Source organism: Narcine bancroftii, chromosome 4 (genome assembly GCF_036971445.1).
Source record: "Narcine bancroftii isolate sNarBan1 chromosome 4, sNarBan1.hap1, whole genome shotgun sequence".
In the NCBI taxonomy this organism is placed as follows: domain Eukaryota; kingdom Metazoa; phylum Chordata; class Chondrichthyes; order Torpediniformes; family Narcinidae; genus Narcine; species Narcine bancroftii.
The window spans coordinates 245830688-245855131 of NC_091472.1; the positions used below are offsets into that span (position 1 = coordinate 245830688).

The following is a 24444-nucleotide window of genomic DNA, read 5'->3' on the forward strand; positions in this document are numbered from 1 at the left end:
ATGAATTCCATATTCTGAAAAATATGTCATACCTGTTTCTGAGTTTATAGGTGATCTTCTTCAGGGGAACACAATTATGCATTTCTATCTTCCAGCGGGCTAAACCTAGTTGGAAATCTGATTTCCAAGTAGCTCCTATGCATTTCCTGGCCACTGCTAAAGCAAGCTTAATAAATTTTAATTTCTATTTCGACAGTCTCATTTTAGGTCTTGTGTCTTCTAAATTCCCCAATATAAATTCTTCAGATGCCTGAGGTTATCGAATTTCAGAGATTTTTTTTTCCCCAGGAGATTACCCAAATCTTCCCAGAAAGGCCTTACTTCAGGGCATGACCAGGTTGAATGCGAGAAAGTACGTATTTTTTGACCATATTGTAAACATTTCTGATTTTTGTGGAGTAAGATAAAGCTGATGCAAGAAGTTATATTGCACCAGCTGATACCTTCCATTAATCTTGTTAATCATGCTGTCCCAACATAAGTCGGACCAGAAAAATGGATCAATTTCCATACCCAAATCTGATTCTCATCTTTGTCTTGATTTATCATGCCCTTGTTTAGCAGTTCCCGCTTGAAATAAGGAATATATTTTTGAAATAATCTTTTTTGTGCTCCCCTTTCAAACCAGAGCATCTCTTTCACTACACTGTGGTAAGGTTAGTGCTGGATCTAATTTTTCCCTTAAATAAGATCTTAACTGAATATAGCAGAAACGATTTGTATTTAAAACTCCATATTTATTTCTAATTTGCTCAAATGCCATAAATTGTTCCTGCTCATAACAATCCTCAATACACTGACCCCTCTCTGGGACCAAGTGTCAAGGATTTTATTATCAATCATTAATAGAATTAACATATTTTGAGCGAGGGATGTTTTTGGTGAAATACCCCAGTTTGATCATTAATTTTATTCCATATTGTGATTATATTATAGGGTGGTTTCTTTAGGGCCAGATAATAATTTAGAATTCCACTTATATATAAGGTTTGCTGCTATCTTACCAACTTTATGCAACTCCAATTTTATCCATGAAGACTTGTCTCCTCCGTCAAAAAGAGAGATGACAAACTTCAAAAATATTTTTTGATATCTGGGAGAGTTTGTCCTCTAATAATTCCAAGTTAATTTATCAATAGATACTCTGGAAGGCTTACCTTTCCACAGAAACTTCCTGATGCATTTATTGAGGTTTTGAAAGAATCTCTGAGGTATAGAAACAGTCAAACTTTGAAAAAAAAATATTGTACTCTAGGTAGCACATTCATTTTAATACAGTTGATCCTTCCAAACAAAGTCATTGGGTGCGTCATCCATTTATTAAGATCTTCAATTTTCCGAAGAAAGGGAAGATAACAACCTGCAGAATTTATACAAGTTGAATTAAATAAGTTGGAGAACTGTGTGCTACTTTGTCTCTACTGCTAAAGAAGGATTGTCTGCCTAAGAGATTGTGCAAAATAGATTCACTATATTGATTTTTTGAATGAGCAGTTTGTTCTGGAATGGAACTTGACCAACTAAGGTGAAAGCCCATCTTGCTCTGAGTGCGCTTGATGACACAGAAACTATGAAGTACAATATGCAATGGTGTCTTTTAGCTTGCCATAAAAACAAAATAATGTTACATAAAAACATGAAATTTTGGTGCATCCTTCATGCTTAATTTTTCAGTATAGGGCAAAGAAAGTTGAAAATTGGGTGGGCTTACAATTGTTTGACAGTTTAAAAAAAACACAAATGCTGGAGAAACTCAGCAGGTCAAACAGTGCCTTTATGTTTCAAAGGTGAAAGATACATCACCAACATTTTGGGATTGACCTTAACCTTTGCAACATAAAGGCTCTGTTTGACTTGCTGAGTTTCTCCAGCATTTGTGTATTTTTTTAACTAAACCATGGTGTCAACAGAATCCTGTGTTTTACCACCCATTATTTGACAGTTGTTCATTGTGACCACCTATAATAAGTGAAGGAATTATTAACTAAGAAGTGCTAAATTCTTGGTGTAGCAGGGTATCCCATTAATTTGACATTTCCCTAAATACCTTATTTCAAATAAACATTACATCATGCTGTTCTAAATATAAGATTAAAGTAAAAGAAAAAGCAAGATTGTCTGTTACCTTATTGAAAAACACCTCTTTGACCCATGTAGTTCATACATTAAGAAAGAAATAGAAGAACAGTGAAGAAGAGTGTGAATTAGCATTAAATCAAGCTCGAAGGCAAAATAAAGGGAGGGAAGAACTGCATAAAGGGAAAGTGAGCAGACAAGGGAAAGAAAGAAATCATTTGATGATCAGTGCTTGTGTAATAAGTTCAAATGTCAATGATAGTTTGATACGTGATAGTATGAATAGTTTAAAATGTTCAAAATATATAACCTATAAATAAGCAAATAAATATTATGTATTTAAATATTTTGTAATGTTCAAACAGTGCATAGTCATTGACTTCCAGCTTTAATTTTATGTAATTGAGGGAGAGATTCACAATTTTCTGTTAAACCCACTTTCCCTTAAACTTGTTTGGTATTTATGAATTAACAATAGAGTATATTATAAACTTGATACTTTTGAGGAAGATTTTATCTGTTAACTGCGATCATTTTAACATGATGGTGGTAATCCCGTGTCTGAATAAACGCCATGCTCATCTGAAATGTCACATCATTGACCTGTTCAGTAATCATGTCAAGGAACAGTTGATGAGCAGAAATCAGGAACTATACTTCCAGGAATTGTTGCTCACCTTTAAGATGACCTCAGTCACGTTTGGGTTAAATTCTGGCCATTTAAGAAAATATTTTTCTATTTAATACACATGGAAAGTGAGTTTGTGAGAGGCATAAGGAATCATGCAAACTGCTTATTCTGATATTACAATCCAATAAATGCTTCTGGATTTTAGAGATTAGAGATTCCTAATAGGGATTCCTAATAGGGAGATGTAATATCAAACAAAATAGCTAAAGGATGCACATGTGCACAGGATGCTTTAGAGGAACAGAGCATTTTTTTCTGAGAGTCAAAGAGTCAAACAGACAGAAACCTGTCCTTCAGCTACTCATCTAGTACCCAGCTTTTTTAATCCCATTTGACAATACTTGATCCATAACCTTCTGGACCTTGGCAAATGAAGTGCTCATCTACTTAAAAGTTGTGAAAATATGTGTCTCCACCACCTACTCAGGCTATGCATTGCAGATTCCAATTAACCTCTGAGTTTCTCAGAGGTTTCTCAAAACATCTTAGACCTTACCTTTAACCTACATTCTTGATTTTTGAACACCTCTGCAGTGAGGAAAGGTTTCCCACTATCCACCATATCCATTCTCCATAGTTTGTAAACCTTGATTCAGTGCTCTCAGTCTCCATGGAAAACATTCCAGTCTTTATTTAGTTCTCTTCTCATAACTGAAGTGCACAATCAACGTCTTGGCAACATCTTGGTGAATCTCTTCTGTACTTTCTTCAGGGCAATTGTATCCTCTATGGTGTGGCAACCAGTACTGTATATAGTACACAATTGTGACCAAACTAATTTTTGACATAATTATATCATAACCTCCAAAGTCTTGTGTTCAGTGTACTAGCTAATAGAAGCATATACTCCATCTGCTTCCTTTATGCTTTCATCCGATGCTGCCACCTTCTGGGGTTTTTGGACATGGCTCCTCTTTCTCAATTCTGTCTCGCACTCTCCCATTCATTGGGTGTGTCCTACCCTTATTAATCTTCCCAAAATGCATCATCTTGCATTTATGAGGATTCAATTCCTTTTACATTTATACTCCCCATTTTACCAATTGATTAATTTCATTCTGCGGCCTGAAAATCCTTCTATCAACACCAGTAAATTTTGTTTTGCGCTCTAACCATAGAGCTAGGCACATCTCGAAGGCTAGTGGCAAAGATGATCACTGAGTTTTCATGATCAGCAAGGCAAAATCAATTTGTACCTTGTGTAAACTGTTTTTAAATATTTTATCTTTAGTGAAGTAGTGAAGATGAAGAGGAGATATGAAGTTGGGCTCGAGAAACTAAACTCCGCTGCGTCTCAGGTTGCCACCATGCAGTCTGAATTGGCAGCCCTGCAGCCTGAACTGATAGTTGCCAGCGCAGCAGTGGATAATATGATGGCAATCATTGAAAAAGAATCTATTGAGGTCTCAAGAACAGAGGAGATAGTGAAAGCTGATGAAATCATTGCGAATGATCAAGCCATGGCAGCAAAAGCAATTAAGGATGAATGTGATGCCGACCTGGCAAAAGCATTACCGGTTTTGGAGGCTGCACTTGCAGCCCTTGACACTCTTACTACACAGGTAGGAAAGGATATGTCCATGTTTTTAGGTGCAAATGTTGTAAATTCAGAGCAAGTGGTCTATTTTCTAACTGAAGAACCAGTGTCTTATTTCAGTATTTCTAAGTTAATCTATGTTGTTGTGAGTTAAACATTCTATGTCTCAAACGTCAGTTTCATTTTGGGCATCAGTCATCCATTGGTGGGCTAAAGCAGGGAAATCACTAAAGAAATTGTCAAAAGCCAATTTTGTCTCTTTTTCTGGATTTTTGGCTTGCATCTAAATATTTGAAATTTAAGATTCCTTTATTGACATGTAATATTATAGAACATGTAATATTACATGAAATTGACTTCTGCCTCCCATAAGCCAGACAAATGGCTTACTGCAAGGGGCATCTGGTCATTCATTTTACACAGTGCTCCTCACAGTAAGCAAGAAAGGGAAGCAAAAGAAAGTACCTTCAGAGTCAACGAGTGCCTATGGATTCACTTCCTCCTCCTCACCTCACCAGCTTCTACAGCCGCATAGACTCGTGTTCAATCCATCGGCAATCCGAGCTCCAGATCCAAACCTCAGACACGATCAGGAAGCCTTCACTGCTGTAGGACCTTCAGGAGCCTTCCTTGTCCTCAGCACTCTCTTAAATTCTGGCTCTGATACCTGGTTCCCATGAGCCAGTCTCCAGCAGCCTGCAACCCATGAGGGTCCCCAACCGCAAGTCACCTGCAGCCTGTGTGGGTTCCACAGTTGCTGAGCCCCTCGCTGGTTCACTGTCATGGTCACCATCCTGTAGGGTGGTCTCCTCTGCTTCTTCTCAATGAGGGGTATTCTTGTTTCTGGTGTCCTACATCAGTCTGCTGCTCCCTGGTGTCTGCAACTCCTCATGGCTGCTGCTGAGCACAGGTGCTGCCATCTTTGGCTCAAACCCATAGTTGCAAGATTTTAGTGTGAAGACACATTCGGCACCTCTAAGAGGTCATTTAACATCTTTGCGGAGCCGCTGACATTAAGCACCAGGCGGTTGAACCCTTCAGAACAGCACTGTCCCTGCTCCCCACTCTCACATGTCCACAGCACCAGCAGCACTGCCATTCCGGCAGCTCCAGTAGAGCACCATTGTATTGTTTTGTGTAATTTGTTATTTTACATTATGAATAAAATACATTTAACAAAAAATTGCATTCAGTTATATATTTATGTAGAAAATTGATTTACAAATGGCCTTGCCTTGCCAGGGTGTTTATCAATAAATTTTTGTTAAAATTGAAAACTTGCGAGAAGCTGAAACTTCTATCAAGTGTGACAACTTTATTTTTGGGAATCCACCTCCCTTCTCCAGATAATGTAGTCACATGGATCACAGTATCTTATGCCATAGAATGAGACCCTTTGGTTTGTTGGCCTTTCAGCCATTTCTTCATAGAGTAAACTTGTAAAATTATGTACAATTAGATTGGAAGCAGCTATGGAATTTCCCAGATTGCAGGTAAAGGAATACTAAGACTGTAAACTAGTAATCTTACATTTAAGGTGTTGTGATACCGCATTTAACATTCCTTATTTTTTAGGATATTACTGTGATGAAATCTATGAAAAGCCCACCAGCTGGTGTAAAGCTGGTTATGGAGGCGATCTGTATTTTGAAAGGAATAAAACCTGACCGAATTCCAGATCCTACTGGGTCAGGTAAAAAGATTGAAGATTTCTGGGGCCCAGCCAAAAAGGTACTGGGTGACATGAAACTTTTGCAGTCTCTTCATGAATACGACAAGGACAATATTCCTTCAGCATATATAAATGTCATTAGGAATAAATACATAACTAATCCAGAATTTGTTCCAGAAAAAATTCGTAATGCATCCACTGCAGCTGAGGGTCTTTGCAAATGGGTCATTGCAATTGAGTCTTATGATAAGTAAGTACTTGTATAATAGGATTACAAATCATTGAAGTCTTTTTGAATTCACTAGCTTTAGTTTTACATTTGTATGAGATGGAATTAGTTTCTTATTTTTTTAAAAATCAGAGTAGCTAAAGTGGTAGCTCCCAAGAAAGCAAAACTAGCATTGGCTGAAGGAGAATTGAAAATAGCAATGGATGGGCTGAGAAAAAAGCAAGCTGCACTCAAAGAAATTCAAGAAAAGCTTGAAAAATTGCAGGAGAATTTGGAAACAAATAAACAAAAGAAAACTGACCTGGAAAATCAGGTAATTTATGTTGCATCTATTGGACTCATTTAAAAAAAAATACAAAATTTATCAAGAAGCCTTGTCTGTTACACATTATAATTGCATTGACTTCCTCCCTGCTTCCCTCCCCTCCCGCTGGCATTGGATTACGGTTGCTTGCTCTTAGAGTTGTAGAGCATCTCCTTCAGTCACAGGGGTAGGTTCCAAGGGGACAATTGGTGGGGAGGGAGAAGTGGACAAGGGAGTCACAGAGGGAGCAGTCCCTGGGGAATATATGTCTCGTGGTGGGATCATGTCGTAGGTGGTGGAAATGGCAGAGAAGGATGTGTTGGATGCAGAGGCTAATGGAGTGGTAGGTGAGGAAAAGATGAATCTTATCCTGGTCATTTCTGCCACCTACCACATGATCCCACCACTTGACATGTATTCCCTTCTCCTCCCCTCTCCATCTTCCACAGAGACCACTCCCTCCATGACTTCCTTGTCCACTCCTTCCTCACCACCAATCATCCCCTTAGTACTTACTCCTATGACCACAGGAGATGCTCCACTTGCACCCTCACCTCCTCCCTTCCCACCATTCAAGGCCCCAAACAGTCTTTCCAAGTGAAGCAACATTTCACTTGTGAATTTGTAGGGGTCATCTACTGAATCTGATGCTCCCATTATGGACTCTCTACATCAGAGACACTGGACGCAGACTGGGAGATCACTTTGTTGAGCACCTCAGCTCTGTCCTCCACAATAGTGTGGATCTCCCAGAGGCCAACCATTTCAATTCCCCTCCCCTTCCCTTTGCTGACATGTCCGTCCATGGTTTCATGCACTGCCAGACTGAGACCACTGACAAATTGGAGGGACAACACGTCATCTTCTGACTGGGCACCCTCCAACTGGATGGTATTTATTTTGACTTCCCTGACATTCATTTAAACCTCCCCTCTTTCCCTCTCCAGCTCTCTCTCCCTTCCATGTCTCTTTTCGCACAGACATGCTAAATTCTCACCTCTCCTCTGATCATATCCATTTAACACCGTTGGTGGGTCTGGATTCTTCCTCCAGTTGGCATTGTCTGAATTCTGAGATTTTCTGCTTCTGGCTCATTCTGCTTATTCCTTGAAGAAGAAGGGCTCAAACCCGAAACGTCAGCGATATATCTTAGCTTTTTATGGAGAGTGAAAGACCAGCTGTGTTACTCCAGCATTTTGGTGTGTTTTTACAACAATCACACCGTTTGCAGACTTTTGTGTTTCACTCATATTTACTCTTCACTGCCATTTCTCCGTTTTTAAATGGAATAAGGAATTTTGTTTTTATTGCTAACTTTCTACTTCTGGTTTAAACACCTTTTTGGAAATTACATTTTTGTTGCATAAAAAACAAAACTGAGTAACTCCATTAAATTTAATAGTTGCATGACTAACCATTTAAATGGATAAGAAAATAAGTTCTCTACATTTGCTGACTTCTGACAATAGTGGTTCCTTATCCTTAGGTTGATTTGTGCAGTAAAAAGCTGGACCGTGCTGATCAACTCATTGGTGGACTTGGTGGTGAGAAGACACGCTGGAATCAAACAGCCAAAAATCTAGGCCAACAATACACTAATCTAACTGGTGATATCCTGATTTCTTCAGGAATTGTTGCATACCTAGGGGCTTTTACATCAATCTATAGACAGGTAATCTAAAATTAAAGTGCTGAAGTTCAATTTGCACCAACATGGATTTTTCCCCAATCTTTCTCTGTAATGTTTTCTTATTTTTCCTTATACATAAAATTATTTTACATCATATTAATTTATCAAAGGTAAAACTTACTCTTTAAAATATTTCAATTTGAATACTAGTTTCCACAGAACAATGTATTTAATAATCCAGTTATTTCACACAGATAATAATGCAATGAGGTCATCTGAAGCAAGTGTACATTTGATCACACCAGACTTATTGACAATCTTTTCCTTTCTATTTTCCAAATAGTTTAAAATACATTATAAATGAATCTCTACACATCTGCAGAAGAATTTTGTTAATAACTATATAATAATTATTGATGTTGGCACACTCTTTCAAGCTAATTGTAGCCACAATAGTTAGTTCATTTTAAGTATGTGTGCCTGTAGTTTTCATATTAATTAGTTATCAGAGATGAATTTTTGCTGTGCATTACATTCAACCACAGATTTTTTTCAAATTTTATTTTATTGGCACATGGAAAAAGTATATACGTTGCCAAATTACTAGATCAAAATCAATGCATCCTAGTTTTTTTTCCTCCCCATCCACCCCCACTCCCTCCCTCACAGAAAACCCCCCAAAGAAAGCAATAAAAAAGAGAAAACAGAAAAAGGAAGAAATAACAAAATAGATTAATTGTATAAACAATACTGGATATTACCTTATAACTCAACCTCTACAACTATGAATATATCCACTAAATATAAAATATATGATGAACTAAAACACTACAGTATAATATTTAGTACTTGGTCAAAATTGACATGTGTGATATACATATAAAACATAAAACAATAATAAAATAAAAAAAATCAAGGTGAGGTGATGCTGGGGAGTGACAAAGCTTGAACCATAGTCTGTCTACCAATTAACTTAATATAAATATTTATAAAATTAGAATGCTAATATTTTGCATATATGGAAACCAAATTCTCAAAGAATTTTCATATTTATAAAGATATAAAGTTAATTGGGACAAAAGTGAAATTATGCCTTTGATTATACTCAGTGCAGACAAACATGAAATTCAAATTCAAATGGCCTGGCAATGGGATAAAATATTTAGGAATTTGAATTGATAATCATTTAGAAAATCTTTTTAAATTTAATTATGGGCCATTTTTTAAGAAAATTGACAAGGATTTTTTTTAAATGGGTGGATTTACCAAATACATTAATTGGTCAAATAAATTTTATTGAAATTAATATTTTTCCATGAGTGCAATATTTATTCCAATCATTATCTATTGTCATTCCTAAAAAAGTTTTTCAAGATCTAAATAAAATTATAAGGACATTTCTAACAGGATATAGGGTTTTTTTTACATTCTATATGGACCTGTCCCAAATTATTCTCTTTTTGGACCAATTTAATAGATTTTCTTCAACAGGTAATGGGTGTTAGACTCCTGAGAAATCTTATGTTATTTCTTTTGGGGGATATCTCACAGATTAATCCAGAATTAAAATTGGATTGGTTTCAAAAGGAATTTTTAAAAATTGCACTGGCAGTTGCCTGAAAATGTGTAGCTGTTTCATGGAAATTAGACATGGACTTGGTATTAGATAGATGATATGCTGAAATGACGAATTGTATACTCTTGGAAAATATTATGTATAATTTAAAGAATAAATAAAGCACAGATATTTTCTGAAAAAAAAATCTTTCAGTTGTTGCTTCTAATATAAATATATATGAAATCTGACAGTTTAAGTAATTTAGATTACTTGGACATAAAATGGCTTTTTATATCCAATGTGTTTAGCTTTATTTATTACACATGCAATATGTTGCATCTTTGTGTGTGTGTGTGTGTGCTCGTCCTTTTGAACTGATTTTAATTAGGCCTTTTGGTATATTCTAGCTGCAAGCAGAAAAATGGGTCAACAAATGCAAAAAGATGCTCATCCCATGCTCTGATGATTTGTCTCTGACAACCACTTTGGGGGATCCTGTAAAAATTCGAGCTTGGAATATTGCTGGGTTACCATCTGATAACTTTTCCATTGATAATGGCATAATCATATCGTAAGTATTCATTACAAATATGAATTAATGACTTTTAATTGGTGAAATTTATTTACATGGTTGATAGGTACAGGAATTTGGAATACAAGCTGTCCAGCAGCAGCATTAAGAAGTGTGAGGTTTGGAATTTATGAACTTTTGATCTGCTACAATCAAATTGTCCTGTGGTTCCTTCATATTTGTGCTCAGATATCTGTAATCACAGAGGAAGAGTTCTCTTATTCCACATTAACTAGGTTGTAATTTGTATCTTTGGTCTTGTTTGTAAACTGAAACCTGACTGAAAAAGAAATACAGGAAAGATAAACAGGATTTGTCAAAGTACAGAATTCGTGGAAGAGAAAATGAGATTGAACAGAAGTTGGTAGGTTGATAAAATGGAAGGATTGGGTTGATTCCTATGCCAGTGTTTATAATGCTGAGATTTGAATGGGTGCAGAAAGTACTAATGAAATGAAATTATTAAATATATGTTATCATGGGGCTAGCAAGGAAAATTACATGGTCAGTAGTTCAGTGACAAGATAAATGAAGCTTTCCAGCTTGCTTCTCTGGATTAAGGATGACTTTCTTCCAGTGCAATTGAGTAATTTTTTACATGACATATGAAGTCAGTGTGGGACCCACAGACTGTGCCAGAGGTGATACTATCTATGTTTGAAGTTATGGCAGATGATATGCTTGTTGTTTACACTGGATTTCTGTGTGATTCTACTGCATGAGCTCATTTTGGGGGTGGCGGGGTTATGGTTGTCAGAAATTAATTACTGGACACCAGAGAATGCTTGAAAGGAGACAGGAAAGAGATATTGGAGCAAGATGTACATTTTAGGATGGGGCATCCTACTTGTATCTTAAAGGTAAGGAAGGAAAGCAATTAAGGTGTATATTAATTCAAATAATTATCATTGAAATCAGTCTCTGTTCAATATAAAGTTGGTAACAAGCCCTCTGGCCCACGAACCCATGCTGCCAAAATACCTCAATTATCTACAACCCCTGTAAGTTTTGAAAGGTAGAAGGAAACTGGAACACTCAGAGGAATCTCACGCAGACATGGGGAGGACGTACAAACTCCTTACAGACAGTGTCAGATTGAATTTGGGTTGCTGGTTCTGTTACAGCGTTACACTAATTGCTACTCAAACAGTGTTTATCTAAATTGGCAAGTTTATTTTCTTCCACTTTGTTATCCTGTCCTGTTTTCCTTGCTTGCTAAATGGGTTACTTAGGGAGTGTTGTTGAAGAGGGTAATCAAAGGGTTTAAGTTCAAAGTTCCCTGAAAGTGGCACACAGGTAAACAGGATGGTGAAGGAGGCATATGTCATAGAGCATTACAACCTTTCTAATCAGTGCCAAACCGTTTTTTTTTGCCTAGTCCCACTGACCTGCACCCAGTCCTTTGCCCTATATATCTCTCCCATCCATGTACTGTCATGTTGGGTTCAAACACGTTTGTTATAAAAACTACCTTGAGCCTGGAGTCGTGTTTGTAGTTTGCTTTATTTTGCCATATTCTAGTGAACATCTACATGCATATGCTTTCCCTGCTAGTCCTGAGCTTCTCTCTCTCTGATGCTAAAGTCCCACCCTGTGACATCATTGGCCCACCAATAGTGTTACACCACATCCCCCTTACTTTGTATTTGATGCCCTCTTTTCTGTGGCTTCGCCCACTACAGTTACCTTTATGCATTCAGGTACAAATACACATAAAACATTTACAATACGCAAGTCCTTCTTGACTCTGGGTATTTTACAGTCTCTACAAATTCAATCTTTGCAGTCTCTACTTCTTGGCCTGACCTCATTCTTATTATGCCAGGCAAACTCTGTGTTTCTAGTCCTGCCTTTGCAGGATTGTCCATTTCCAACCAGTGCTCTTGTTGCTTTTCACCTGGAGACTCTGGTATGGGAACAAGATGCTGGCGATTCTGTCTCAGTGTCCATTGTGGCCCGCTAACCTTAGACGACCATGGGCTATGGTGCATGGAAGTCGCTGTACTTTGCTGTCTTGTATCGGAGATCCACACCTCATCTCCTGGTGCCAGCTTTTCCAGGTTGCTCATTCTGTGTCTCTTGTTCTACCACTTTACATTTGTACACCTCTTCTGCCTCTCCTCATTCTGAAGTTGTAGCAGGTCTGGGAGTTCTGGCTGTGTGATAGTACAGATTCTATCATCAATGTGTATATGTACATATGTACAGATGGTAGTGTAGGATGACTGTGATTGGCTGAGAATGTACCCACACCTACTGGCAGGTCTTAAAGGATTGCTCCTAGCCAGACCAGGTCATTCTGGACTGGTTGATCTACTTGTGATATGCTCCAGTCTTTTAGTTAATAAAAGCCTTGGTTTGGATCAACAAGTCTTTGGTTCTTTTGACGTGCACTACAGGCTGCCATCTCTCTGGAAGGGTCGGTAGAGTCGTGCTAAGGTGACATCCCATTTGCAACTGAGCTGGAATGTGGCTCTGTAAGCTCTGTAAGGGTCTTTTGTCTCCTTGAGCAAGTTCTTCACTTTTTGTACTGCTTGCTCTGCCTCGCCATTGCTTTGTGGATACTTCAGGCTACTGGTCACAAGCTTGAACCTGTAATCTGCTGCAAAGGCTTTCATGTTTTCTCCAGAGAATTATGGACCGTTGTCATTTATTAACATCTCTGGAATGCCATGCTGTGCAAACATAGATTTTAAATGAACAATGACATCAGTAGTTTGTGTCGGGCTGAATGATGCTACTTCTATCAATCTAGAGAAATAGTCCACCACTAATGTTTTCTCTCCAAGAGTGAATAAGTCCACACCAAGTTTTTGCCTTGGTCTGTCAGGGAATTTACTCAGCATTAGTGGTTCTCTTACATTTGTACTTTCCTGGATGCACTCTCTGCACCTCAAGACAATCTCACTTATTTGATTACTCAGACCTGGCCTCCACACTGTTTGATTGACACGCTCCCGACACTTTACAACCCTCCTGTGGCCCTTGTGTATTTTCTTGAGTACCTCGTTCCGCATGTTAGCCGGAATAACTAATCTCGTACCACACAGGAGTAGTTCATTGTGCACTCAGAACGTCCCTTTCTTGCCAGTAGTGTTTGATTGGTCCTTGTAACTGGTTTATGTCTGGCTAGCCTCCAATGCAGTATTTCATGACCTGCATGCAGACACTGTCAGCGCATAGTTGCTCTCGGAGCTCTGCCAGGTGTTTTTTGGTCGTTGGGAGATTTTCCATCACTGTCTAGACATGTATATCGGTGACCTCCATGAGGTCTTTGTCAGCACTCGTGGTTCTGTCTTGTAATAGGGAGCGAGAGAGTATATCCGCAATTGTGAGGTTCTTCCCAGGTGTGTGTGAGATTGTGTAAGAGTATCTCATCAACCTCATCCTGAACCTCTGTATCCGTGGCGGCAGTGAATCCAGCACTTGCCCACCGAGCAGACAAGTGGTTTGTGGTCTGTCTCCAACTTGAAATGCAGTTCCAAAATAAAATCGTTGAATCTCTCACAAGTCCATGTCAGAGCTAATGCCTCTTTTTTCAGCTGTGTTACCGTTGCTCTGTTTCTGTTAGCGATCGGGAAGCATAAGCAACTAGAGACCAATTGTCTTTATCCTTCTGCAGTAATCCTGCTCCCAGTCCATATGATGAAGCATCAGCTGATATTCTCAGTTGCCTATTTGGATCCTACAATGAAGTACTGGTATAGATGATAGATCTCATTTAAGGTTACTAAATGTCCTCTGTTGCTCATGTCCCCAGCTCCACTGGTTTTTATTGGACAACAGGACTCTCAGTGCTTTGTTCTTTTCAGTCAGGTTTTGTATGAACTTCTCTAGATGGTTCACCATACCAAGGAAACCTCTGAGCTTGCTGATGTTTGTCAGCTCCTTCATGTCCTGCACAGCTCTTGTCTTGTCTGGGTCTGGTCTCATGCCGTCTGCTAAGATAATGTACACCAGAAATTTCACCTGCCTCCTTCCAAACTCACACTTTGCCATGCTGAGAGTGACCCCTGCCTTTTTTGTTCGTTCTTGGACTGCATGGACCTTTGCGTCATGTTGATTCTTCGTGGTCCCCCAAATAAGGATATCGTCCATTTGTAGACAACTCCTTCGAGGCCTGCAGTAGCCTCGGTCACCATTCTGTTTGAAAGTGTTCAGGGGCAGAGGAGATACCAAAGGTAGGCAGTTGAAAAAGTAACGCCAGAATAGCGTGATAAATGTCGTGACGAGAGCTGATTCTTTGGACAAAGGAATTTTCCAAAATCCATGTTCGCATCCAACTTAGTAAAATATTATGCACCGGTGAGCATGTCTAGGGTTTAATCCACCAAAAGAAGTATAAACATTTCTTGGCACACTGATCCATCATTCATGGGTGTCAAGTCCACACAAATGCAAACATCTTTATTCTTTTTTGGTGCTACCACCAGGCCGCAACACCACTATGTAGGCTCCTCTATGTGGCTGATAACTCCAAGTTTCTCCATTCTTTCAATTTTTCACTTTGCCCATGAGCGGGAATGGGACCCTTCAAGGTACTTTCATTGAAAATAGTTTCACAATGGGTTTGAATTTAATGATGTATGGCTTCTGTACAAGCCTGAGTCCATCGGAAAGTTTGGGGTATGCCTTCCTGACCTTCTCTTGGTCTAGGGTGTCCAATCTGGCCACTAGCTGGAGTCTCACCGAAGCTGGTCTGCTCAACAGAACTGCTTGTAAGTCTCTCACCATGAACACTTCTGTGGTACTCCTCTCTCTGTATGAGAGTGTTTTTTTTTGTAGATCCCAGGACCATCAATTTCGCTCCCTCCGGACTGTAGAGTGGCTTATGTGTTTTTCTAAGCTTGCTGTCTCCAGGTATAATTCTTTTGAACACTTGGTCAGGAATGGTTATAACATCGGCCCCTGTGTTGATTTTGAAGTTCACTTTGCTGCCTCCTACATTAATGCTGACCATCCAGGGCTCCTCACCTGATGCTATTTCTCTAAGGAACAATCTGTCCACGTCCTCTGCTCCCTCATTCACCACGCAGGTTGAGCTACAGACTTTTCCATAGCATCCTCATTTGCCGCATTCTGCACACCTGGCTGGGCATTGAATGGTAGTTTTCTGCACGTGGGGCATGTCTTGCACACTACTTTGCTATGCATCATTGTTTTAACTTTTTGCTGTCCTGGCATCTGCCCTTTGTCTTTAAACTTCCGCTGTCTTCCTCTCTTAAGTTTCACTGTGTCTACTGCTAGTTTGTTTGCACACACTTCTTGCAAGTCAGTTTGCTGCTACTTTATCACCTCTGACTGTCCAGCCATTGCGACTGCTTTCATGAGGGTGAGGTCCTTGTCGAGTTGCATCCTCTCTGACAGTGATGAACCTCTTAGACCCACGATTAGTCTGCCGTGTAAAAGTTTGTTGTGCAGATTCCCATCTTCTCCATTCCATGCCATTGCATACAAGGCTGTAATGGACACATCTACTGTTTCTGCAAGGCTGCTGCACTCTCAAGTTAAATTTTGCCCATTCATAAATTTGGTTTTTCTTAGGAATTAAATAATAATTGAACCCTCTCCGTACTGCATCATACTGCTGCCACTGCAGGCCTGTAAAGTTTAAGCCCCATTTCACGTCGTCAGCTTCGTCCCCCATGCAGTATTCCAGTGTATTCACCTGGTTAACTTCAAAGAATTATTTAAATTATTTGCCAGTCTGAAGCGCTCGAATCTTCTTATCCACTTCTCCCACTCCTGTGGCTTTGGAAAGTTGAAGGGTTCAGGAGATTTCATCGTGAAAGTCGCCATTGGAGGTGCCGCCACTCCCAATCATGGTGGCTCCACATATTCAGGCCTGTCTGCCATCTTACTCATCTCTTTCACTTTTACTCTTTCGCAGCCTGTCATGTTGAGTTCAAACACACATGTAATTAAAACTACCTTGAGCCTGGAGTTGTGTTCGTAGTTTGCTTTATTTTACCATACTCTAGTGAACATCTACATACGCAGGCTATCTCTGCTGGTCCCGAGCCCCTCTCTCTCTCTCTCTCTCTCTCTCTTCTCTCTCTCTCTCTCTCTCTCTCTCTCTCTCTCTCTCTCTCTCTCTCTCTCTCTCTGATATGTAAGTCCCACCCTGTAACGTCATTGACCCGCTCGATGTCCCACCAATGGTGTTACACCCCATGTACCTGTCCAAAGTCCTCTTAAATATTAAAATGGAGCCCACATTCACTACTTCAGCTGGAAGCTCGTTCCACACCCCCACCACTCTGTGTGAAGAAGTTCTCCCTCATTTATTTTCCTTTCACTCTTATCCCATGTCCTCTGGTTTGTATCTAACCCACTCTCAGTGGAAAAAGCCTACAGCAGCGACATTTACTCTGTCTATCCCTCTCACAATTTTAAATATATCTATCAAATCTCCCATATTCTTCTATGTTTCAAGGAATAAAATCCTAATCTGTTTACTGTTTCTCTATAACTCAGTTATGAAAGTCCAAGCAACATCCTAGTAAATCTTCTCTGCACTCTTTCTATCTTATTGCTATAATTCCTGTAGTTAGGTGACCAAAACTCCAAATTTGGCCTCACCAGTGTTTTATATAACTTTAACATAACCTCACAGCTCCTGTACTCAATACTTTGATGTATGAAGGCCAATATGCCAAAAACTCTCTTTACAACCCTGTCCACCAGTGATGCTACTTTCAGGGAGTTATGTATCTGTATTCCCAGATCCCTCTGTTCTTCCACCCTTCTCAGTGCCACCCTTCTTACTGTATATGTTCTTTTTTGGTTTTTCCTTCCAAAATGTAATACCTCACTCTTGTCTGCATTAAATTCTGTCTGCCATTTTTCATCCTATTTTTACAGCTGCTCCAGATCCCTCTGGAAGCTTTGAAAACCTTTTTCACTGTCCACAACCCCTCCAATCTTAGTGTCATCTGCAAACGTGCTGATCCAATTTACCATATTATCATCCAGATCATTGATATAGATGACAAACAACAAGGGCTCCAGCACTGATCCCTGTGGCACTACTAGTCATAGGCCTCCAATCTGAGAAGCAATCATCCATCACTACTCTCTGGCTTCTCTTGTCCAATCATTGTCGAATCCAGTTCACGACTTCACCGTGAATACCTAGCATCTGAATCTTCCTGACTAACTTCCCATGTGGGACCTTGTCAAAGGCCTTACTAAAGTCCATAAGACAACATTTACAGACTTTCCTTTGTCAACTTTCCTGGAACCTCCTCGAAAAACTCTATAAGATTGGTTAAACATGATTTACCATGCACAAAGCTATGTTGACTGTCCCTAATCAGTGTTTTTGGCTATCCCAATAATTGTATATCTGATCTCTTAGAACACATTTCAATAATTTACCTACTACTGATGTCAGGCTCACCAGCCTATAGTTTCCAGAATTATTTTTGGGCATGTTGGCCCTCATCAGGGTATAGATCTATGGGAATTGGGATGTAATTTTACAGCTATACAAGAGGGAAGTGAGACTATACATTTTGTTGATAAAGGGTCAGGTTTGATGGATTCAAAGAGTGATGTGTCTGGACACAAGGGTCTGCAATCAAACGTAACTTTAATAACACAATAATTAATGAGTGAGACAATTTATTTGGGAACATATGCACAGAATTCATAAGCATAGGACACATACAATTCCTAAGCACACATAGGAACCGATTGTAACAGGAAACAGGGAAGAATGTTAGACTGTCATTCACACCCTATAAGCAGGAGTTATACACATCCTCCCAGACCCCTAAGAAGGGGAGATGAATCTGGTACCACTGTTATCCACAGGGGTATTCGCATGCCCTCGGACCTTTGATCAGTTGAGAGTGGTGGCTCCACTGCCAGTATTGATCTATAGCAATTTGAGCTCTAGCAATACCATGGTCAGCTTCAGTGCAGGGTGCACCTTACCCGCAACCATTCCAAGTCACATCTGCAGCAGCGACCTAGCATGGAATGACATCCGGGGCTAACTCCACATGGCAGAGAGAGCAACTGTCCTCTGTGCTGTTGCTAAATATAGGGCTCAAGCCAATAAGGACGCTGAGTGATTTAAACCAGCCAATGGCAAGGTGTACACTGAGCCCAATCTTAACTGGCATTGCACCTGCAGTTTGTAACATTGTCTATAACTTTGCGATTTTGAGTAGAACAAAGAGTACACCATGAACTGACAGGTGGTGTGACTTCCAAATGAGTTTCAGGCGGGGAGGCTACGTGACCAGCAGCAATAGCCAGGGATTCTCCCCCCCACACACACACCACACGGAGTATAATGTGCAATTGCAGTCTATTGGAAGGATGTAATTAAGCTCAAGAATGTGCAGAAAAGATTCACAAGGATCTTGCTGGTCTCCATGCCTTGAGATACAAGCAGAGTCTGGACAGGCTGGGACTTTTTACTCCTATGGAAAATTACAAAGTAATGATGGGCATGGATAGGATAGATAGTCCTTTTCTCAGACTAATGAAGACAAAAATTAGAGGGCTGAGGTTGAAGATGAGAGAGAAAAGATTGAAACAGAATATGAGTGTCAAGTTTTTCTCTCACAGATGAGCTGCCAGAGGAAATGGTAGAGGCAGGTACAATTACAGCATTTCAAAGATATTCGGACAGTACGTGTATAGGAAAGTTTAGATCAGTATGGGCCAAATGCAGGTTAAGAGTGTTCACTTATTGAAGCAATTTTGTTACCTTGGATGATTTGGACTGATAACCCTGTTTCCATGCTGTAAAAAAAAGTGTTTATTGGTTAATTGGTGTATTTGGTTGACAAGGGCTCATGGGCTGAAAGGGCCTGTTACTATGCTGTATGTATAAATTTTTAAAAAATGAACTCTATGATCAATAAAGTAAAATGACAATAGCGTTTTTTAAGATGAGATTTTCCATTTCAGAGCTTCTGAAATGTCTGCCTTCCACAAACGTGGCTTCCCCTCCACTACTATCAACTCTGCCCTCACCTGCCTCTCCTCCATTACCCTCTGCCCCCAAATGCAACAAACATAGAATCCCCCTCATTTTGTGATGCCATCCCACCAGCCTCCACATCCAACACATCATCCTCCAGAACGTTAGGCACTTACTACAGGATCCCACCACTAGGCACATCATTCCTGCTCTTCCTTTCTCATCCTTCCACAAGGACTGCTCCCTCTGCGATTCCCTCATGCACTCATCCCTCCCCACCCATCGCATCTCAGGAGATACACTTGCACCCATAGCACCTCTCTCATCGCAGTCAGGGGACCCAAACAGGCCTTCCATGTTAAGCAAAACTTCACCTGTACGTCCAGAGGACTTATTTACTGCATCCTGTGCACTCTTTGTGGCATTCTCTACATCATAGAAGCAGAGACTGGTTGTAGAGTGGGAGATCACTTCGCTCAGCACCTCCTCTCCAGACTCAACAACCGTGACCTCCCAGTGGCAAATCACTTCAATTCTGGGTCACACTCCCATGCTCACATGTCTGTCAATGGCCTTATGTACTGTCCCACCCTGACCACCCATAATTGGAGGAATAGCACTTTATTTTCCATCTGGGCATCCTCCAGCCAGACGGCATGAACATTGAATTCACTGTTTTCCATGAAACCTGCTCGCCTTTTCTTCCTCCTCCCCATTTCCTGTCTTTCCAGTTCTTTCACCAACACAGCCCTGCTTCTCCCCCACCCCAATGCTGCTGTCCCCTCCCTCCCTTCACCACCTATCATCTCCTGCCCTGCCACCTGCCTCCCATCCTTTTATTCTGATGCTCGCCAGTATTTTCTCATACTTTGATGAAGGGCCCAAGCTTGAAACATCAGTTATGTATCTCTGCCTTTGCGACATAAAGGACACTGTTTGACCTGCTGTGTCTCTCCAGCATTATGTGTTTTTACTTCAGCCACTGGGTCTACAGAATTCTATGTTTTACCCCATAGCCTTTTCTAATGTAATATATTGGATTGTATTTTACTCTGCTTGTTTTAAGTGTTAGATATCAAAAGGAATTTATTGACATGCTTCAGCTATGTTATGTATTTTACAGTACAACTCCGATTATCCGAAATGGTTGGAATCGGGTCTATTTAGATAAATGATATTTTCAGATAACTGGTCATTTTTTAAAAACAGCCCAATAGCAAACTTGTAACAGTGTTTAAACAACAACAAACAACAAGGGATGGCTTTTTAAGCATGAAATAATGTTTAATTCAAAAAGCAACTTGAACAAAATAAGATTAATCTGGAGGGGTGGGGGGGGGGGGTGGCGTGATGGTGTTGGTGAGAGATGTGGGAAGACACCACTCCCAGCAGAACTTTTCAAAACCCAACCAAAAAGGTTTTTTTTTTCACAATAAAATAACAATACTAAGATTTTTTTTGGAACTATTATAAACATTACTGGAAGCAATTATGAGGAAGACAACAACAGACTGGGCAAAAAACAACTTTGAAACAAACAGCAACTACTGAAGAACTTGGGCCGACCTTGCAAATGGTGCCTGTTGAGCCGATTCCTCAACCTTAGAAGTTGATGCAACATCCATCGCCTAGCGTTCAGGTGAGTCTGGGGCGCTGTCTCCTTGAAGCTCTGAAGAAGATGGTACTGGAACTTTGACCCATCCTCCTCCTAAGTCTCAGGAGCAGCTACGTGTGCATAGAACTCTGCGCATGTGCAGTGCGCAGGGTCCGACTCTCACTGCGGGAGGACTCCTCACAGCCAAACAGTGCTGGGCTGTTGAGGGAGGGGCCTAGACCCCACAGACAGATCGACACGCTGTCTATGTCGACAGAGGAGGAAGAAGACATCATTGGGGTGGCTGAAGAAGAGGAAATTTTTCCAACGACTGAAGAAGCGGAAACAGTCATTTATCAGGGTAGGCCCTTCGCAAAGACTGTTCAATATTCTGAGAGCTCAAAATTCAACTCAAAATGCAAGAAAGCACCAGATCCCTTTGTTGATCAAGAATAAGTATTTTTTTAATGCAGATCTGAGCCAAACTACTATTAAGAAGTGTAAAGAATTTAACCCTGCTAAAGCTGTGTTAAGGAAGAAAGAATATAAATTTGCATTTAAATACCCTGCTATTCTCAAGGTTTTTTTAAATGGTGAATATCAAACCCAGTTTTTTACTGATGAAGATGATGTTCTTCTATTTGCTAATTCATTGCCTGAAAATAGGCAGAAAAAAAGCTAAGATCAACTTTCTTTTGGGGGGTTATTTTTTTTCTATTTATAAGGGTTTCTTTCTTTTCTATCAAGGAGATGTATCTTATTTTGCAGTTTAACTGCAGAAAGGGGTCCCATCCCAGTGGGCGGCGGAAGTTTGACATTCATTATATTAAATATGATGGTGTAGCAGCTACTATGGTAGATGCTACTAAATAAAGGCAAACACAAACAAAGGTAGTTAACTCAAGACTTGCAGACATACACAAACCTTTTATTCCCTGCCTGTTAATGAGCTCATTAATGAACAGCTGCTGGTCCACAGGATCAGCAGGTTAAAGCTATGAGCCATTAGTGCCCTGCCCCTTTAGGTAGGGGCTTCATCTGATCCACTTGCTGTACTTTGGCACCCAGTACTGCTAGCCCATGATGTGTCAGGTAAGTCTGTGAACTGACAGTGGTGGTTCGCAGGCTCAATAATCTGATTAAGAGAAAGAGAGTTTTGACTTATATTAAAAAGTTGAAGGTAGATATTGCTTTCTTGCAAGAAACTAATTTGACTGAAAAAGAACATCATAAATTGAAAAGGGATTGCGTTGGTCAAGTTATAGCTTCTTCTGTCAATTTAAAAGCGAGAGGTGTTGCTATTTTGATTAACAAGAAATTGCCTTTCGAATTAGAATTAATTGTTTGTGACTCAGTAGGTAATTGTCAAAATTATTCAGAATGTTGGACATTTATGAATATGTTGATGATGAGAAATTTATTCAAGATTCAGACATATGAAAAGGTAATGATTGGGGGGGGGATTTTAATTGTTGTCTGGATCCATTATTAGATAAATCTCAAAAAATAGTGACTAGATCCAAAATGGCAAAACAAATTTTAGCATTAATGAAGGAAATTAATTTAGTTGATATTTGGAGAAGGTTGAATTCTAAGGAAAATGATTTTTTGTTTTATTCATCCCTATATGATTCTTATTCTAGAATAGATTTTTTAAAATTATCGGCTCATTTGTAAAGACATGTAGTATCCACTGAATATAAAAGTAGAATATTGTCAGATCATTCTCTTATTATTAACATATACAGCTTCAGAAAAAATAGAAACTACATATAGATGAAGATTTAATTCTTTATTATTGAGAAATGTAGAGTTTTGTAATTTTATAAGAGATCAAATACAACAATACTTACAAATAAATACAGACTTAGTTAATAGTAAGTTTGTTTTGTGGGATGCTTTAAAGGCATAGTTAAGAGGACAAATTATTAGTTTTTCAACTAAAGTTTAGAAACAATAGTCTCATGAGATGGATAAATTGGAAAAGAAGTTACAAAATTTAGAAGATTTACAGCAGAATTTAATGGAGGATAAAAAGATACAATTGTTAAATAAAAAAGTGCAATATAATTAATTACAGAGAAATTATTACAAAGAACAAGACAAAAATATTATGAATTAGGAGAGAGAGCCCATAAAGTATTGGCATGACAATTAAAGATAGACAATACTTCTAGAGCAATTAACACTATTAGGAAAGATTCAAAAATTATGTATAAACCCCAAGATATAAATGATGCTGAAAAATAGGAGGTGAAAATTGATAATTTTTTAGCTCATCTTCAGTTATTTTTTTGAGTATTCAAGAATCTAATGACTTAGATGTTCCCTTTACTTTTAGAGAAGTTATAGAAGCACTTAATCAATGCTTAATGGGAAATCCCATGGTGAAGATGGATTCACATCTGAATTTTATTAAAAATTTCAAGTGTTATTAATGCCTCTATTAATGGATGTATTGAAACAAACAATGGAGGTTCATTCTTCACTGGATTATTTTTCCCTGGCAATTATAGCTGTTATTCTCAAGAAAGATAGATCTGTATGATCCAGTATTTAAAGGATCCCTATCTCTTGATTAAATGTTGATTATAAAATTATAACTAAGGTTCTAGCAAATAGATTATCAAATTATTTACCAGGTTTAATTCATTTAGATCCAGCTGGATTTATTAAAAATTGTTATTCTACAGATATTATTGCAAAATTAATTAGTTTGATACATATTTCTCAGGTGGAATCCAGCTTACCAATGGACTTTTCATTAGATGCTGAAAAGGTATTCGATAGGGTAGAGTGGAATTTTTTATTTAGTATATACTGAAAAAAAATTAGGTTTGGACCAATGTTTTATTAGTTGGATTGAATCTTTATATAGAAACCCTACTGCTAGAGTGGTGATGAATGGCCAAATGTCATTGTCTTTTTTTCAGGAAAGATCTACTAGACAAGGTTGCCTTTTGTCTGCAGCACTGTTCACATTAGGTATTGAATCTTTGGCGCAATTGGCGCAATCAAAGGTATTAAAGTGAAATCTGAGGAGTACAAGATCATTTTATTTGTTGATGATGTTTTGATTTATTTAACAGAACCCCAAAATTATTTAAAATGGCTATATGAAAGATTTAAATAATACGGTGCAATATCAGGTTATAAAATTAATTTAGAGAAAAGTGAGATTTTGTCATTGACTGATGAAGATGATACTGATTGTAAGAAGATAGCACAATTTAAATGGACAGATCAAATTAAATATTTGGGTATTAAATTGGATTGGAATTTAGATCATTTATATGGTTTGAATTATTTATCTTTATTTTATAAAATTAAAAATGACTTAAATAGATGGAAAGATTTATTTATAACATTAATAGGTAGAGTTAATTGTATCAAGATGAATATTTTTCCTAGAATACAGTATCTTTTTCAATCTATTCTTTGTAAAGTTCTTCAAAATTTTTTCAAAGATTTGAATTCTATTGTTTGGAATTTTTTGTAGAAAGATGAAATGGCTAGGGTATCTTTACAAAAATTAACTTAGGGGTATGATTTGGGAGGTTTGCAATTACTGAATTTTCAAAATTATTATACAGTAGCATAAATGAAATTTATTAATAGAATGTTTGATTTAGAAAATTCAT

The 24444-nt window shown here is 38.7% G+C and overlaps 1 protein-coding gene across 14 annotated transcripts in view; it reads left to right on the forward strand.

Moving 5' to 3' along the window:
* dnah7 (dynein, axonemal, heavy chain 7) overlaps positions 1-24444 on the forward strand; it is a 359684-nt gene that overhangs the window by 222695 nt on the left and 112545 nt on the right. For all 14 annotated transcript variants that reach the window (XR_011356527.1, XR_011356526.1, XR_011356528.1 and 11 more), the window contains 5 exons: positions 3999-4329; positions 5880-6226; positions 6338-6518; positions 7996-8181; positions 10105-10268. Coding sequence is in view for 11 of the 14 variants with exons in the window: in XM_069934600.1 (XP_069790701.1) it covers positions 3999-4329; positions 5880-6226; positions 6338-6518; positions 7996-8181; positions 10105-10268 (1209 nt within the window). In the remaining 3 variants the exon portion in view is untranslated. The remainder of the gene's footprint in view (positions 1-3998; positions 4330-5879; positions 6227-6337; positions 6519-7995; positions 8182-10104; positions 10269-24444) is intronic.